Source organism: Ambystoma mexicanum, chromosome 1q, assembly GCF_040938575.1.
Source record: "Ambystoma mexicanum isolate Mex_15411 chromosome 1q, UKY_AmexF1_1, whole genome shotgun sequence".
In the NCBI taxonomy this organism is placed as follows: Eukaryota; Metazoa; Chordata; class Amphibia; order Caudata; family Ambystomatidae; genus Ambystoma; species Ambystoma mexicanum.
In genome coordinates, this window is record NC_090922.1 from 430,313,070 (window position 1) to 430,330,393 (window position 17,324).

The 17,324-nt window shown below is 47.1% G+C and overlaps 1 protein-coding gene across 4 annotated transcripts in view; it reads left to right on the plus strand.

Annotated features, from left to right (window-relative positions):
* Positions 1–17,324, plus strand: part of DNAAF1 (dynein axonemal assembly factor 1) — a 1,258,717-nt gene that overhangs the window by 777,990 nt on the left and 463,403 nt on the right. For all 4 annotated transcript variants that reach the window (XM_069639748.1, XM_069639762.1, XM_069639771.1 and 1 more), the window contains one exon: positions 696–862. In XM_069639748.1, coding sequence (XP_069495849.1) covers positions 696–862 — 167 coding nt within the window. The remainder of the gene's footprint in view (positions 1–695; positions 863–17,324) is intronic.

Here is a 17,324-nt window from a genome sequence, read left to right on the forward strand (position 1 = left end):
TGTTCTTATGTCGGAATATTGGCATATACAGGTGTAGGGACAAGTATGGGCACAATCAGCATGAATGTTTTTTACACTGGCAGAATACTGGCATATCGTGGGCAAAGGGTGCAGGGGAGGGTGGAAGCATAGGTGAAGGGACCAACGATATTCCCTCTGCAAGTTCCGCTTTGGTCCTTTTGGGGTGGGCACAATTTCATTAGCATCAGGCCCTACTTGTTAAACAATTGTAGCTACGCCTCTGGGCTGCACTGGGCATTAATGGCACTGGAGATCGTAGTAAAGGCCCGAGTAAATAGAGCCAGCTTCGTCGACCTTCAAGGCTAGATTTCAAAATTGGGAGGTCAATGTTTGTCAGACTATAAAGATTGGATGTAAGGTCGAAGTTCATTGTCGTGTAAGGAAAGTGCTTCTTATTATGGCAGGCAACTTCATCAAACATGTACAGAAGGTGCTCACTTAAATGTACACGCTATTGTTTCCTTGTTGTGTCGTGTCATCCATCTTGTGTACTAATATTGCTTGTTATTTAGTGTTTGTAGAGGTTTTAAGCAATCAGTGATTCTATCTGTTTTCGTGTGTATTGCCTTGTAAGTTTAAATCTTCAATTATACAGTACCTATACAATTGTATTCAATACGAACCTGTGCAAATAAGTAATGGAAGACACTGTTGTTGTGCTTGCTGTCTCTCAGCTTGCCTGCCCGTACTGAACACTTTGCAGATTGCACACAACAAGCTGGAGACAGTGGACGATTTGCAGCATCTGCAGGATTGCCCAAGTATCAGTGTGCTGGACCTGTCGCACAACAAGCTGGACGACCCCAACATCCTGCGCGTTCTGGAGATCATGCCAGATCTGGTAAGCTGGAAAGAGCTCAACGGCTCCAAGTCCACAGCAGGACCGACCTTTCATTTCTGTAAATGTACATACAACATAGCACAGGAACAAAATAGATACACACCCCCGTAGAACATGATGTGCTTGGTTCGAAATCGGTGGTTGTGTGAGAGAGTGAGACTGTTTTTAGCTTTCGCTTATAGGCGTCTCTTTAGCAACAGCTGTGCATCCAAGCACTATCTATTACTGCGCATATTCATCGATGGAAGATGTTCCTTTCCTATGTTTCTGGCACTGTGATTTGCCAAAGGGTGAGCATTCTGTGTGTTCCTTTGCAGCAACTGGTTGCTTCTGCTGGCTATAGTCACAGATTTACGAGTCTCGACAGAACTGTGTTTGTTTTGCCCCACTTTTTACGTTAATTGTGGGCCTGTTTTGTGTTAAGTACTTTAGTGATAAATATCACTCACAATGAGGTGACTTTTTTTGTCCTAGACTGAGTCATGGCATGATGTTTCTTGGGGCATTTGAGGCTGCACTTAACATTTATGAGCCAAACATAACCTATTGACTTTGCCTATGCGTGTTCTACATTTCCTCTATGGATCAGATAGATTATGTGTCAAGAGCCAAGTCTACCCCTGCAGCACTAAGATGATAGCTCTGCTTTAAATTTTCAGGCGTATCTCCTGCCTTCCAAAATAACTTGTTGGATTTGCCCTTTCAGATTGCTGAAACTTTTCAGAGACAAGGTGGACTAAATATTTATTTTTATTTTATTTATAAAATAACATTTATAAAGCGCGCAACAGCCCGGAGGCATCATGGCACTGTTACAAGAAGGCATTCTCAGTCACATGTGGATGACAAAAAAACAACAGGAAGGACAAAATGAGGGAGCAAAAAAGAACATGAGCATGAGGGTGGTAGAAGGCAAAACAGACGATGGTATAAACAGAGAATATACTAATGTAGACTATATTTAAAACAATTAGGTGAAGCGGTGTGGGGAGGGACTAATGTGAGGTCTTAGTTGAAGAGCCTAGTTTTCAACATTTTCTGAAATACGGTAAGGGAGGTCTCTGCTCTGAGTGGGTTCGATAAGGCATTCCATATTTTAGAGGCAATGTAGGGGAATCCTATACCGCCTGATTTAGCTCCCTTAATCGAGGGGATGAGCAGTTGGTTTGCATGGCAAGCTCGTCTGGGGCGTGAGGAGGTGACTGATTTTTTTCTGATAGGTATGGGGGGTTGTGAGTGCAAGGCACTTGTGGGTGAGGGTGAGCGTCTTGAAGGTAATCGATTCCTTGACAGGGAGCCAGTGGGCTGTGCGCCTGGCGGGCAAGATGTGGTCTCTTTTGGGGATGTTTAATGCTGCTCTGAGAGAGTTGTTTTGAATGACTTGAAGTCTATTCAAGTTTTTGGCCGAGGTGCCTGCTAGGAGAGCATTGCAATAGTCTAGTTTGGCCCCAATGGTGGCTCTAGCTATTGAGAGGCGGTTTTCCTTAGATAGATAGTTTTTTACTGCATTTAGTAGTTTGGTCGTGAGTGCGGACGCTGGGGCAATTGAGCTTACTTGACGAGACATGGAGAGTGTAGAGTCTAGATAAACACCTAGAGTTTTTACTGATGAGGAGACAGGGATAGCTATATCATCAATGGTGATGTCCTTGTATTGATTATCCAGTTTACTTAGGGTCTCTTTGGGGCCAACTAGGAGGATCTCAGTTTTGTCTCAGTTGAGACATCGGCCATTTGCTGCCATCCAGGCTTGGATGATGGCGTATATCTTGTGGAGGGTTGAGGCATCTTGATCATAAGTGCCGGTGAGTGGTAGGAGTACCTGAGTGTCATCGGCATAGTTTGCATAAACTATGCCGAAGGAGTCCAGTTTGTCGAAGAGTGGTTTGGTGAACAAATTGTAGAGAGTAGGTGCTGTGCAGGAGCCTTGTGGGACTCCACAGTGGATTGTTGTTGGTGCTGTGCTCGCCTGATTAGAGAAAACCTTCATGGCTCTTCCTTCCAAGAAGAAGGTGATCCATGAGGTGGCTTTTGTGGAGAATTGGGCTGCATTGGTAAGATGTTTTGTGCGAGTCTTGTGGTCCACAAGATCGAAGGCAGTTGAGAGGTCTAGAAGTAGGAGAAGGGCCAGTTTGCCTTTGTCCATGATGGCTGTTATTTGGTTTTTGAGATCAAGGAGGGCGGATTCTGTTCCGTGACATTTGCGGAACCCTGATTGCCACATGCCAGGGTTGCAATTGGTCTTGATGAAGTGTTGTATTTGGTTGTGAGCTGCTTTATCAGGGATTTTTAGGAGAAAGGGGACAGTGGTGATAGGTCGGTCGTTATTAGCGGAGGTAGGGTCCAGGGATATTTTTTTCGAAGAGGACGCAACCGTGCTTCTTTGAGGCTAGATGGGACAATACCCGAGGCGAATGAGGCATTGATGAAGGCTGTTAGAAAAGGTGCAAGGGAGTCTGCGCATTCCTTGATGATGTTTGTTGGACAGATGTCCCCTTTGCAAATGGAGTGTTTTAAGTGTTGGAGGAGGTCTAAGGGCCTCATTACGGGTCGGGCGGTCCGGAATTAACAGTGGCGGTAAACCCGCCGTCACTGTTAATTCCGGACCGCCCGATCCCGACCCCTGCAGGCGGAAGGTGATCTTTCCGCCAGGTCTGACTTGGTGGGTTGAACACCTCCCGCCTGCAGGCGGACGTGGAAACACCAGCACCATCACGAGATGGTGCCGGTGTTTCCACTTCCCCATTCCCATTGAGCCCTATGGGACTCAGTGGGAATGGGGATTAACACCATTCCGCCTCCGTGACTCCCGGGACACTGGGACTGTAATGCCCTGGTAATTCCGGGAGTCACGGAGGCGGAATGGTAAAACGAGTCCGGCAGTAACCAGGCCCTAAGACTTCTGATTCAGTGACGTCTCGGAAAGAGTAGAGGCTGTTATCAGGGTGAGTCGAGGAGTGGCCAGGAGAGGGGGGAGGGTCTGGGTTGGACAAGGCTTCAAGGTGAGCTTGGATTTTTCTTTGGAGGAGTTCTATTTTTTTTTTTTAGTAGTCCAGCTTGTATACTGGAGCACCAGGCTTCATCTTTAGGGAAGTCATCTGGGCATGAGGTAGGGGTGACCAGATCTCTGAATATGGCGAATATTCCCTTGGCATTGGATATCCTTGTGTTAAAGGAGTTCGACTTCGCTTTAATGATAGCTTCTTTCTACTGAGCAGATAATTTTTTGAACACATCCTTACTGGAGTCACTAGGGTTAGTTAGCTACTTGGTGAGCACACTACGTTTAGAGCTATGTAGGGCCTGGAGTTCAGCTGTGAACCATGAGTTGGTGTGCATAGACTTTTTTCTTTTTTAAGTTCAAGTGGGGCTATGACGTTAATAGCTTTTACAAGGGTGTTGTTGCAGGTATCTGCTAATATGCTACGGTCGTTGGAGAAATGTGGCTTAAATGTGGGTGTTTCAAGGAAGGGTAGGAGGTTGTCCTTAGATAGTTTGCGTGCCCTTCTAGCCAATGCTGTGGTTGCATAGGTAAGTGTTTTAGGGGTGGGAGTTCTGGGAATGGAGAATTGTATGAGGTTGTGGTTGGTGTTGGAAGTGACTATGGTAGAGCAATTATGGTCGGCCACCCAGTCCAGGGTGCGACCTTTGCAGTGAGTAGTTTTTGTGACTCTTTACACGAAACCCATGTTGTTTAGTTCTTTGGCCAGTGTAGTGGCATCTTTATCCTTTGGGTCATTTAAGCCCAGGTTGAGATAGCCAAGTAGAATCATTTTGGTGGAGGTCTTAAGGTTATCTCCTAGTAGGAGGAGTAAGTGTCCTTGAAAGTCTGGGGTCGGGCCTGGAGGCCGATAGACGAGATGTATCATAATAGTGCAGTTAGGGGAGATAGTGAGTTTGGCAGAAATGATATCTGCATTACCTGCCCAAGGGGTGTTGACTATTCTGAGTGAGAGAGCTTCTTTAGTTATAAGGGCTACTCCTCCTCTTTATTTGAGCTGTCTCTCTTGTCAGAGAATGGAATATCCTGATGGGAGAGCTAGTGAGATTTCAGGACCGGCTGCTTCATGGAGCAAGGTCTAAGTAATAGCTAACAAGTCGTGCTCATGTGTAGTTAGGAGGTCATGGATTTCTGTGGCGTGGGCAGGAAGAGAGCGTGAGTTTATGAGCGCCCATTTGATGGAGGGGGAGGGGTGCTCTTTCTGGTTGGGAAGGATGCTGGCAATGTTGTGGACGGATGAGGGGTGATTCTTGGTGGACACAGGGGCATTGTGGCTGAGGTTGCAGAGGAGGAAATGGTGTAACTGTCTTGAGTGCAGGTAGAGGCATGAAAGCATGGTGAGCTTGTGCCCAGACTAATGTTTCTAATGGCCGTAGGCCTAGGGTGAATCGGGTGTTGTGCAGGTTTGGTGCGAGACCTGAGTCTGAGACATTGGAGAAATTAAGGTATAGGACCAATTGACTGAATTTAAAAGTCCGACCCCACCAAAATACCTAAAACAAACACCACAAAAAAAAGTTCAGAGTACAAAAAGTCCGAACTTTTCAGAGTGTGAGTTTAGGTGTTTTTCGGTGGGGACCTACTTGGTGCTAGGGGATTGTCCCCCGCAACACCCCGCTCAATGTAGTGAGCGGGGTGTTGCGGGGGACAACCCTGCCAAATGAAAAAAATAAAATAAGCCGGGGGCCGCGGGGGTGTCCCTGGCAATACCCCTCTCACTATACTTTACAGTATAGTGAGCAGGGTTTTGCGGGGGACACCCCTGCAGCACACCAGAGAAAAAAAACAAAAAAAACAGGGGCTGCGGGGGTGCCCCCCGCAACACCCCGCTCACTATACTTTTTAGTATAGTGAGCGGGGGTTGCGGGGGAAACCCCTGCAGCTTCGAAAAAGAAAAAGAAAAAAGAAAAGGACCCTGCAGCGCTGGTTCCTGATCACGGAAGTGAAAGGGAACTGGTGCTGCAGGGACACAGCGTGAAGAAAAGTTAAGTAGGGTTTGGTTATGTTGGGGGATGTGGGCATGTAGTGGTTTGCAGTGTATGTTCGCATGGGAAATGTACAAACCTTTTGAGGTGCGTACATTTCTCATGCAAACTTTTCCGTCACAGATCAAAATCATGCAGATCCGAAATTAACGGTGTCAAAGACAAAAATTGAGGTCTTTTGTATTGTTGGCAATGGCAGGCCTATTTTTATTGATCATCAATTCTTATCTACACCACCAACTCTCCAATAGCACCAACGATTTGGACAAGGTGCATCTGGATAACATCAAGAGGTTCTGAAGTCCATAAAGAGGTAGATGTCTTTAGAAAAAGACCCATTCAAAGCCCGTAGCAGCTCCCCGTTGTGGAGCCCAGCCAAATGAATTTGATGTATCCTATCAACATTTAACATTTAGTGGCAGTCAGGTTGGAGGACTTATACTCGAGCAGGGAAATTATTACGTACACAAATGGATACAGATGAAATGTGTAAAGAACAACTTTTTTTTAACTTCTCTTTATTGATGTTACAACAGGTTAACCTATTCTCCCCTCTACCCCCTTTTCTCCCTCCCCCCTAACCCCCCCCTCTCTTGGCAGCTTGGAGATTTCTTGTTCGTATTGCTTGAGATCGTCCGTTTTCATTAGTTCAAGTCCAGGAGTTTCGATCTTTGGGGGCACCATTGAACTCTAAAGTCGCTTCTCAAAAAGGCCAGCGTCTCCCCCCATTTCGTTGCACATTTCTGCACATTATTGTTCATGGCATAGGTGGCCCATTCCAGGGCAACCAGTTCCATAATCCTTCAGAGCCATTCCTGTACTGTCGGGGTTGTCAGACTCTTCCACTTTTGAGCTATGGGGATCATTGGCGCTAGTCTTAGGACTACCCTTGCCTTCTCTCTTCCCCTTCTATCCCTGAATCCTTTAATCCTAGCAGGACGTGTTTGGGGTCTCCTCCCTGACCTTCCCCAAAGGCTTGGGCCTGTGCTAGGAGGACCTCATTCCATAAGGGCTGAATTTTTGGCCACTTCCACCAGATGTGTGCTGCCGTTCCCTCTTCCCCACATCCCCTCCAGCAGTCCTTGGGGACTTACGGGTATATGCTATGGAGATGTGCAGGTGTATAATGCCATCCGTACAGGTATTTGTACCATGCTTCCTGGAGTTGTGCTGCCCTCGCCATCTTTGGGATTTTCCTCCATAATCTTTCCCAGTCATCTACTGAGATCTCTCTACCCAACATCCTCTCCCAATGGGCCATTGCTGCTGGGTGGAGGCCTCGTCCAGTTTTCTGTACAGTCCTGATATTAGGCCCTTGGACCCATCATTCATCACCAGGAACTTTTTGAAAGTGGTGAGCTGGCGAGTGGCTGCCTGTTTTACTGCCTCATTCATGACCCAGTGTCTTATTTGGAAGTATTTAAGACTCTCCCCCTCTCCTACTCCAAAGTCCTGTTTACATTCCTGGAAGGATTTCACTCTGTCCCAACATATCCCTAATCTTCTTACAGCCTCCCTTCCTCCAGCCCTCAAATGCGCCCCCTTCCAGTCCCGGGGTAAATTCCCTGTTGAAAATCGGAGTGAACGGGGACGGAAATGTCGTGATCCCCTTCTTCTGCACCACTTTGTCCCAGGTGTCTGCCAATGCCTTGTGATTATGCTCATATATAAGTGTTTAGGCCTACTCTGTCGTGGGAGCCATAGGACCTCCTCTAGATCATGCTGCGCCACTGCCCAATCCATTTGTGTCCATTGTTTCCTTTCCCCCTGGGAGAACCATTACTGAATAACCCTCATTTGTGCCGCCTCGTGATACTGTTGGAAGTTGGTAAAGGTCATTCCTCCCCTCTCCCTTGGTGCTGTTAAGAGATTGCAGCTTATCCTTGCCCTCTTTGCCCCCCAAACAAATTCCCTGGTAGCCTTCCCTAGTTCCCTAAAGAACTCCAGGGACATCAGCAGGGGGATGCCCCAGGAGTGCTGATGAAACAAGTAGAAGCTGTGGCAATGTAATCATTTTTACCGCCGCCATCCTACCCAACCATGAGACCCTATGACCCTTCCATCTCCGGTAGTCTTGTTTAATTGCTCTTAGAGTGGGAGGGTAGTTTGCTGCGTACCACTCTGACAGGGACGGTGTAATCCTAACCCCTAGGAAAGGGGATGTCACTTTTAGTTCCCTGGCACTCTCCTTCCCCATCGTTATGTTCATCAGTTCGGATCTCCCCAAATTTGGTCAGTAGGTTCCCACATGCTTCCATCGACTCCTTGAGGTTCATGAGGGCTAGTGTCAGGAATTGGAGGCTGTGGAAGCGCTGGAAGCTTTGATCACGCTCCAGTCCTCACCCAAGATGGCCGCCGATCGATCACTCTCCAGTCCTCACCCAAGATGGCCGCCGATCTCACCCAAGATGGCCGCCGACCCTTTATAGGCTGACTCCTCCCACAAACCGACGCGTTGTATCTGTTTACCAGCGCTCGGTTCGTGTGGAGATTCTCTCGTGAAATTCATCCGTTCCGGCTTCCTATTTTCGCCTTCTGTGTGATTCCCTTCTGTATTCCTCAGCCCAAATTCTACTGCACTATACGCGGTATCGGCTTGCTTTGGGCCGTGCCGTGCTTACTTACTCTTGCCTTTATTCTTTGAGCACTTTTGGTCTTTTCAATTCTTGTAGGTACCGGGGGTATATTGCTACCGGTGCCGTCACTCTGTTTTTGCGAGCTAGCCTTGCTCACTGGGACCTTAAGGAGCATTTCTAAACTGGTGAGTGGGTTTCTTTCTATACTTCTTCCTTCTTCCTAATGGTTCGTCTTCGCGGTCTGCTTTGTATGGGTTCTTTCATTCTTTACCTACTTATCCTTTCTAATACTTTTCTCTGTCATTCTGTTTAGTCTTAACCACTGGTTCTAGTAGCTTCTTATATCTCCTGTTCTATTATTCCACTTCTCCTGGATACACTGAGCATTCATCAGCGGAGGAGTTTGTTCTCAAGTCTATCGGACTTCCTTGCCTGCTGCAAATGGAACTTTCATAATTGGAAGAGAGGAGTTCTAATTGCCACCCAGCAGAACCCAATTGGGAACAGGGTTTTTTCTGCCTTAGTGCTTTTTCCCTGAATCTAGGACTGGCCCCCTGGGGATCCCCGCGGTCAGGGATTATCTCTGCCAAGGTGGCCTCCGGAGGGGACAGACCCTATCTGTACGATAAAAAGGCCCGAGCACCAAAGGACAAGACTCCCACAAGGAAGAGGGATCAGAAGAGATCAGAGGCTACTCTTACAGAACCCATTCCGGAAGAAACAGGTGAGGAGTTGGGGGAGGAAGCTTCGGTATCTGACAGAATACAACGCCCAAGATCCTCCATGGCGTCGCTCGAGCAGTATCAGGAGTTGGTGGCTGCTCTGCAGAACCTTACTATGGAGGTGCAGGCCCTGCGAACAGAGAACGTAGCCCTCCGACAGCAAGTGGTGCTACATCGGGATGATCGCGGGGACCTGCCTACGATGCCCTTTTCCTTTGGCAAATACAACGGACATCCAGGAGATCTGAAGGAATTCCTTGACGCTTGCAGGGTGTATTTCGCCTTCCGACCTCACGCCTTTGAGACAGCCAGATCAAAGGTTGGGTTCATTATAGCCAATCTTACCGGAAATGCTCTTTCATGGGCTACACCCATTGTCACCCGAAACGATCCCCTTCTGAGTGATTATGACCGTTTTACGGAACTTTTCAGTGAAAGGTTTGATAGGCCAGAAATATTCTATTCATCCTTGGAAGCAATCCTAGACATCAAACAAGGAAATACAGACGTCCAAACCTATTTAACTCGCTTCCAGAGGCTAGCAGCCAAGGCAGATTGGCCTGATTCCGCCCAGCAAACCATCTACAGAAGAGGTCTCCAGGACGAGATCAAAGATGAACTAGCCAGAGTAGCCCGTCCTGCATCTTTTCAGGAGCTAGTGACATTGTCCCTTCAGATTGAATCTCGTCTGCAAGAAAGAAGATCTGAGAGAAGAAGAAACCGAAGCTTCTCACAACCTAACCCTACTCCTCCACCTAGAGCCAACCCTGCTATAGATGAGCCTATGCAGATTGGAGCTGCCCGTGGTCCTCTGACGCCAGAAGAAAGAAGAAGGAGGAGAGAGGCAGGTCTATGCATGTACTGTGGCTCTTCGACACATTTGTTGAGAGAATGCACTGAAGTCCCTCCTCGTCGACAGGGAAACTTCCGCCCCCGATCTTTAGCAAGGGAAGTCTCGGGGGAGGTAACAAGCACCCTTGCAGCTACACAAGAGCAGTGAATACCCCGGAAGATAACAGTTTAATGGTGTTCAGAGTGGACCTATGGTTAACAGAAGAAGCTCCCACAGAGGTGTTCGCCATGTTGGATTGTGGAGCAGCGGGAAACTTCATCGACTCCAAGTGGGCTACAGAGCACTTGGTACCCGCCAAAACCAAGATCACCCCGATTCCGGTAGAAGGGGTTGATGGTAGACCCTTGTCTTCCGGACCCATCACATTGGAAACTGTTCCATTAAGGGTGAGGTTAGGTCAACATGAAGAGTTCCTGGTGTTTGATCAGATCCGAGCTGCTCATTTTCCATTGGTATTAGGGATTCCTTGGTTAAGAAGACACAACCCTCACATAGATTGGACTGCAAACCGAGTTTCTTTCAATTCTAAGTTCTGTGAAAAACACTGTATGACCTTGTGTAACGCTCCCCACACCATAGACCGCAGGAGAAGTATCCAGAAGCCAGTCACAGTGGCCTCAGTACCCTTACATTACCAGGACTTTTCAGAGGTATTCATGGACATAATTCCTAGACAACTACCACCCCATAGAACAGAGGATTGCTGTATCGATCTAATACCGGAAGCAGTAGTACCGTTCGGAAGAATGTACCCTTTGTCACTACCGGAAAGGAAGGCGTTAAGAGAGTATCTAGATGCAAATTTGCAGAACGGACTCATTCAAGAATCCAAATCTTCATGTGGGGCCTCCCTTTTCTTCATTCCAAAAAAGGACTCGACAGAACTTCGTCCTTGTATAGACTACAGGGGTCTCAACAAGGTCACTGTCCGGGATAGATATCCCATGCCCTTGATTCGGGACGTCTTGGAGGCTGTACAAGGGGCTGAGTACTTCACGAAGCTTGACCTGAGAGGCGCCTATCACCTCTTGCGAATCAGACAAGGAGACGAGTGGAAGACGGCTTTTCGCACCCCATTCGGGCTCTATGAATATTGTGTGATGCCCTTTGGCCTAGTAAACGCACCAGCCGTCTTCCAAAGGTACATGGACAAGGTTTTCGCTGACATGCTGTTTGTGTCGGTAGTGGTGTACCTGGACGACATCCTGATCTACTCCAAGTCCTTGTCTGAGCACAGATCATTGGTCCGACTAGTTTTACAACGTTTGCAGTCTCACTATCTGCTAGTAAAACCAGAGAAGTGTTCATTTGAATCCAAGAGGGTGTCCTACTTGGGTTTCGTATTGTCCAAGGAAGGCGTTGAAATGGATGCTAATAAGGTAAAGGCCATAAGAAACTGGAAAGATCCTACCAACATCAAGGAACTGCAAGGGTTTCTAGGCTTGGCAAATTTTTATAGGAGGTTCATTCCCAATTATTCCAAAAAAGTACTCCCTCTGACCTCCTTGTTGAAGAAGGGTGTTAGATTTGCTTTTGACGGCGAACCTCGAAAAGCATTCGACTTTTTAAAGGATTGCTTTTCTACAGCACCCATCTTGGTTCAACCAGATCAGACTAAGCCCTTTATTCTGGAAACTGATGCTTCTACGGGGGCAGTAGGGGCAGTATTACTTCAAGAGGCAGAAGACAGCTATGAACATCCGATCGCATACTATTCCAAGACTTTAACTAGTAGTGAGCGAAACTACTCGGTTATCGAAAAGGAACTTTTGGCAATAAAGCTGGCCTGCCAAGAATGGAGACACCTCCTGCAAGGAGCCACACATCCTTTCACTATTCGAACTGACCACCGCAACCTACGGGTCTTACAACAATTGGAATGTTCCAACGCCAGACATGCCAGATGGGCGTATTTTTTCCTACAATACGACTTCATGATGACTTACATACCAGGCACAGAAAACAAGAAGGCAGACGCCTTATCTAGAAGCCTAGGAGATCCATCCGGATCCTATATAGGACATGAACTGGTTTTACCACATCTCACTGTGTTGGCTTCTACGGTTTCGTTTCTTCAAGATCTAATCCCTCATTATCAGACGTGTGCGGAATTTCCGCTATCTACTAAACAGGAAAAGGACGGGTTGTTTTATCATGAAGGAGCCCTCTATATCCCCACAAAGAAGCTGCAAGAACAGATACTTTCTTGGTGTCATGACACCCCCCTGACAGGGCATTCTGGTATTAGGAAGACTTTTGATTTGGTCCGGAGAGGATTCTGGTGGCCTACCCTACGAAGGGATGTAGGTCAGTATGTCTCTACCTGTTCAATATGTGCTTCCAACAAACATCAAACAGGAAAACCTCTGGGGTTATTACACCAACACTCCTTACCGGATCGCCCATGGGAACACTTATCCACTGACTTTATTGTGGATCTGCCTCCTTCATACGGAATGACCACGATCATGGTGACGGTTGATTCCTTTAGCAAGCTGGCACATTTCTCCGCCTTCAAGCAAGTGCCTTCGGCCTCAGAGATGGCTGCAACATTTCTCCAAGACATAGTCCGTCTACATGGTCTACCTAAGACCATAGTTTCGGACAGAGGACCACAATTTACCTCAAAATTTTGGTCTTCCCTCTGCCAGGTTCTCGGGATTCATAAGGCTCTTTCCTCAGGATACCATCCTCAAAGCAACGGCCAAACTGAGAGACTCAATGCCAATCTAGAGCAGTATCTCAGGTGTTTTTGTAGTCCCCAGCAGGAAGAATGGTATCGCTTTCTCCCGCAAGCGGAATTCGCCTACAACAACTCACTTCACACCTCGATCCAGATGAGTCCTTTCTATTGTACCTATGGCTACCATCCTCAACACCTGCCCGGGCTCAGTCCGCCTTCAACCAAGATTCCAACTCTGGATACGATTCTACAGGACTTGCAAGAAGCTCACAAACTCGCTAAGGAGGCACACCAAGCAAGTCAACTTTCACAAAAGAGATGGGCCGACAAAGGTCGGAGAGCCCATCCCAGCTGGAAGGTGGGACAATTAGTCTGGTTATCCACCAGATTCCTACCCAAGTGGGTTCATAGGGGGAAGTTCTCCTCTCGTTTCCTTGGGCCATTTTCCATCATACAACAAATCAATCCAGTTGCTTATAAACTCAGGATGCCAGAATACCTCAGAAGGATACATCCTGTCTTTCATGTCTCCCTTCTCAAAGAACATAAGGAGGATCCTTTCAAGAGACCTGTAATCCGTACACGAGCCCGAGTGAAACCAACACCTGAAGAATACGAGGTGTCTCATCTGGTGGATTCTAAGTACCGCAAAGGGCGGTTGTACTATCTGGTCCATTGGAAGAACTATCCAGTAGCAGAGAGGACGTGGGAACCTGTGGGTCATTTACACGCCCCGCGTCTGGTGCAGAAGTTCCATCAACTCCATCCGGGCAAACCCGGGGGCGCCCCGAGAAAGAGGGGGTATACTGTCAGGAATTGGAGGCTGTGGAAGCGCTGGAAGCTTTGATCACGCTCCAGTCCTCACCCAAGATGGCCGCCGATCGATCACTCTCCAGTCCTCACCCAAGATGGCCGCCGATCTCACCCAAGATGGCCGCCGACCCTTTATAGGCTGACTCCTCCCACAAACCGACGCGTTGTATCTGTTTACCAGCGCTCGGTTCGTGTGGAGATTCTCTCGTGAAATTCATCCGTTCCGGCTTCCTATTTTCGCCTTCTGTGTGATTCCCTTCTGTATTCCTCAGCCCAAATTCTACTGCACTATACGCGGTATCGGCTTGCTTTGGGCCGTGCCGTGCTTACTTACTCTTGCCTTTATTCTTTGAGCACTTTTGGTCTTTTCAATTCTTGTAGGTACCGGGGGTATATTGCTACCGGTGCCGTCACTCTGTTTTTGCGAGCTAGCCTTGCTCACTGGGACCTTAAGGAGCATTTCTAAACTGGTGAGTGGGTTTCTTTCTATACTTCTTCCTTCTTCCTAATGGTTCGTCTTCGCGGTCTGCTTTGTATGGGTTCTTTCATTCTTTACCTACTTATCCTTTCTAATACTTTTCTCTGTCATTCTGTTTAGTCTTAACCACTGGTTCTAGTAGCTTCTTATATCTCCTGTTCTATTATTCCACTTCTCCTGGATACACTGAGCATTCATCAGCGGAGGAGTTTGTTCTCAAGTCTATCGGACTTCCTTGCCTGCTGCAAATGGAACTTTCATAATTGGAAGAGAGGAGTTCTAATTGCCACCCAGCAGAACCCAATTGGGAACAGGGTTTTTTCTGCCTTAGTGCTTTTTCCCTGAATCTAGGACTGGCCCCCTGGGGATCCCCGCGGTCAGGGATTATCTCTGCCAAGGTGGCCTCCGGAGGGGACAGACCCTATCTGTACGATAAAAAGGCCCGAGCACCAAAGGACAAGACTCCCACAAGGAAGAGGGATCAGAAGAGATCAGAGGCTACTCTTACAGAACCCATTCCGGAAGAAACAGGTGAGGAGTTGGGGGAGGAAGCTTCGGTATCTGACAGCTAGCAACATGTTGTCAGCAAATGCCACTGCTTTATGTTGTCTTCCCCCAAAGGGGATCCCTCGAATGTCCTTCTCTTCCATTATTGCCTGGAGTAGGGGTTCAAGGTATTGAGCATAGAGGAGAGGAGATAGTGGGCACCCCTGCTTCGTTCTTCGTTTCAGGCTAACTAGCCGAGACATGGAGCCATTCACTGCCAGGCGCACTTTAGGGATTCTATAATTTGCTTGAACCATTTTGAGAAACTCTCCCCTAAGGCCCATCCTTTTCATCACCTCAAACATAAATGTCCACTCCATCCGGTCGAACGCCTTCTCGGCATCTAATGCTAATGCCGCAGAGTGGACATTTTCTGGAATTTCTCCACCAGATGTGCAACTCTCCTAATATTGTCCGCCGTTTGCCTACACAGAATCAACCCTGTATGGTCTGGGTGGAGCAGTTGGGGGAGCAGTGTCTCCAATCTCTTCGCTAAGATTTTCATATTGATTTTCGCGTCTGTTTATGAGCGCAATAGGCCTATATGAGGAACACTCTATGGGGTACTTTTTGGGCTTTGGGATAAGTGTAATTTTAGCTTCTTCCATTGTTGCAGTGATGGAACCTGAGGACTTAAATGTAGCTGTGCTAAGTGGGGGCCTAGTATTGCCGCATACGTCTTGTAGAATGCAGCTGAATAGCCGTCGGGACCCAGAGCCTTGTTCCGGGGCAAGTTCCACAATCATCCTGCGTACTTCCATAATTACCTGCCCCAGGCACTCCTATGGTTACCCTGGGTAGCTGCTTATTTTCTAGGAAGTCTGCCTGCTTCTGGGTTACCGGATTATGCGAAGTATATAGGAGCGTATAGTATCTAGCCACCCCTTCCTGTATTTCCTCCATTCGGGTGAGTCTCTGTCCCCCTTCTGCTTTTACCGCCACTATTGTTTTTCGCCCCTGGGATTCCCTCAGTCTAGCTGGGAGGGAATCGGCTTTGTTCGCTTTAGCGTAGAATTTCTGCCTCATGAATAACATGGCGCCTTCGGCCTTTTGGGTCCTCAATAGCTCCAGCTATCCTACTGCCACACTGTATTGTAAAGAACAACTTTTGCAGGAATTCTAGTGCAGACGAATTTCGAGAGCAGTGGATTCCATTACAACTGGGTGGGGAGGGTGCCAGCACTGGGCGTGGCATTTTATACAGTAGCTCAGTACTGCTGGTGGTGGGAGGGCAGGATGTGTATTCGTCTGGCAGTTATTGTTGAAAGAGCCACTATTTTAGTGTTTGACTGGGCTGGAAGATGGTGGGGGCATTTCCTGCTTCTTCCAGGATTGAGTTCCAGATGGATGGAATGTGGCAGAAACACTGCTTGCGAATTTTCCCTTTACAGGCTAAATTAGATTCCAACCTTTTGTTAGTTTTGCTGTGTGAGGCACGAGAGCCACCAGAGGTGTGCAGTTTAGCCACCGAGTATGTTGGTGTTCAGTTCAAGACTGTTTTTTGGCGATGCATGCCATTTTGAATATGATCCTAGCATGAAGGGGAGCGAGTGAAGCTGTTGCCAAAGAAAAACTATCGGAAGAACATTAGCATGTGGGGCACTGCTCAAGATATTTTCTCATCAAAATAGAGCAAGATATAAACTTCCATATTACATTTTTATACATACCTAGAAAAATTCTAAGGTTTGTGGTAGCAGGCCAATATTGGTAGTTTGCAGTGCTTCCATTTTGACTGATCACACCACCACATGTTTTTACAAATGTCATAGCATTGGTAGCAGCAGGCTTGAGGTTGCCAGGAGTTGGGGATTTTTCACTACATCAAGGACGTGTTAAAGTCAGGAAGTTAGTGAGGAGTGCTTTCTGCTCTATAGGTTTTTCCTCTCAACACGAAAAAGTCAAATGGTTTGCCAAAAACAAAACTAATTTTCAAAGGTGCAGTAAAATTATTTCTGCTGCCGTGCCAATCGAAGGTGAGGGCACCATCCCTCATGTGTTTTCTTGTTTTACACTGATGATGTTTTATTGCTGCCTCAGAGCTCATTGGACACTGAGAGGATTTCTGTGATATTCTTTCATAGACAGCAGTACAATATTGAAAAACCTAAATGTTGGCTCAATGAATGGTGGAAGAGTTTTTACCCATTCAGATGTTCTTGAATATGTGGTAAAATGCTGCATCTGGGAGAAACGTAAGGATAATGATTGAAAACCCCCCACAACAAAGCACTATGTCTGCATGTGCGTGCGAGGCCTATCAAACTGTTTATTTATTTATTTGCATTTATATAGCGCGCACACAGCCTGGGGGCATCGAGGCGCTGTTACAAGAAAAGTGGCTTAGTTACAGTACCTATATAGGTGGCTATGTTACATTAGCCCACAGGAAGATAACAACCAGTAACATGGCTTAGTTACATTACTTAGATAGGTGTCTAGGTTAACATTAGCCCTTACTTGAGTTTAGATATGCAGGATTCGTACAGGTGTGATAGTGCAGCATAGGGTTACATGTGAGCTGCATATCAAGATACAATGTCAATAGGATACAGTTGTTGGACTCAGGAAATATATAGCTAAGAGTCAATCGGGTACATTTGTTTGACATTAGACATAAAGTGGTGGCTGGGTGAGGGCCTTAGAGGTGGTGTGTGTGAAGTTTTAAGCAAACAGCAAAGTTGATTGCTTTGTTTAATGAAGCCCACACATTGTTATTATCCAAGACCTTACACGCTTTCCATTTGGTGGGGGTGCAGAATGTCAGCTCATATGAAGAATGTCAGCACATATAAATGCTTCAAC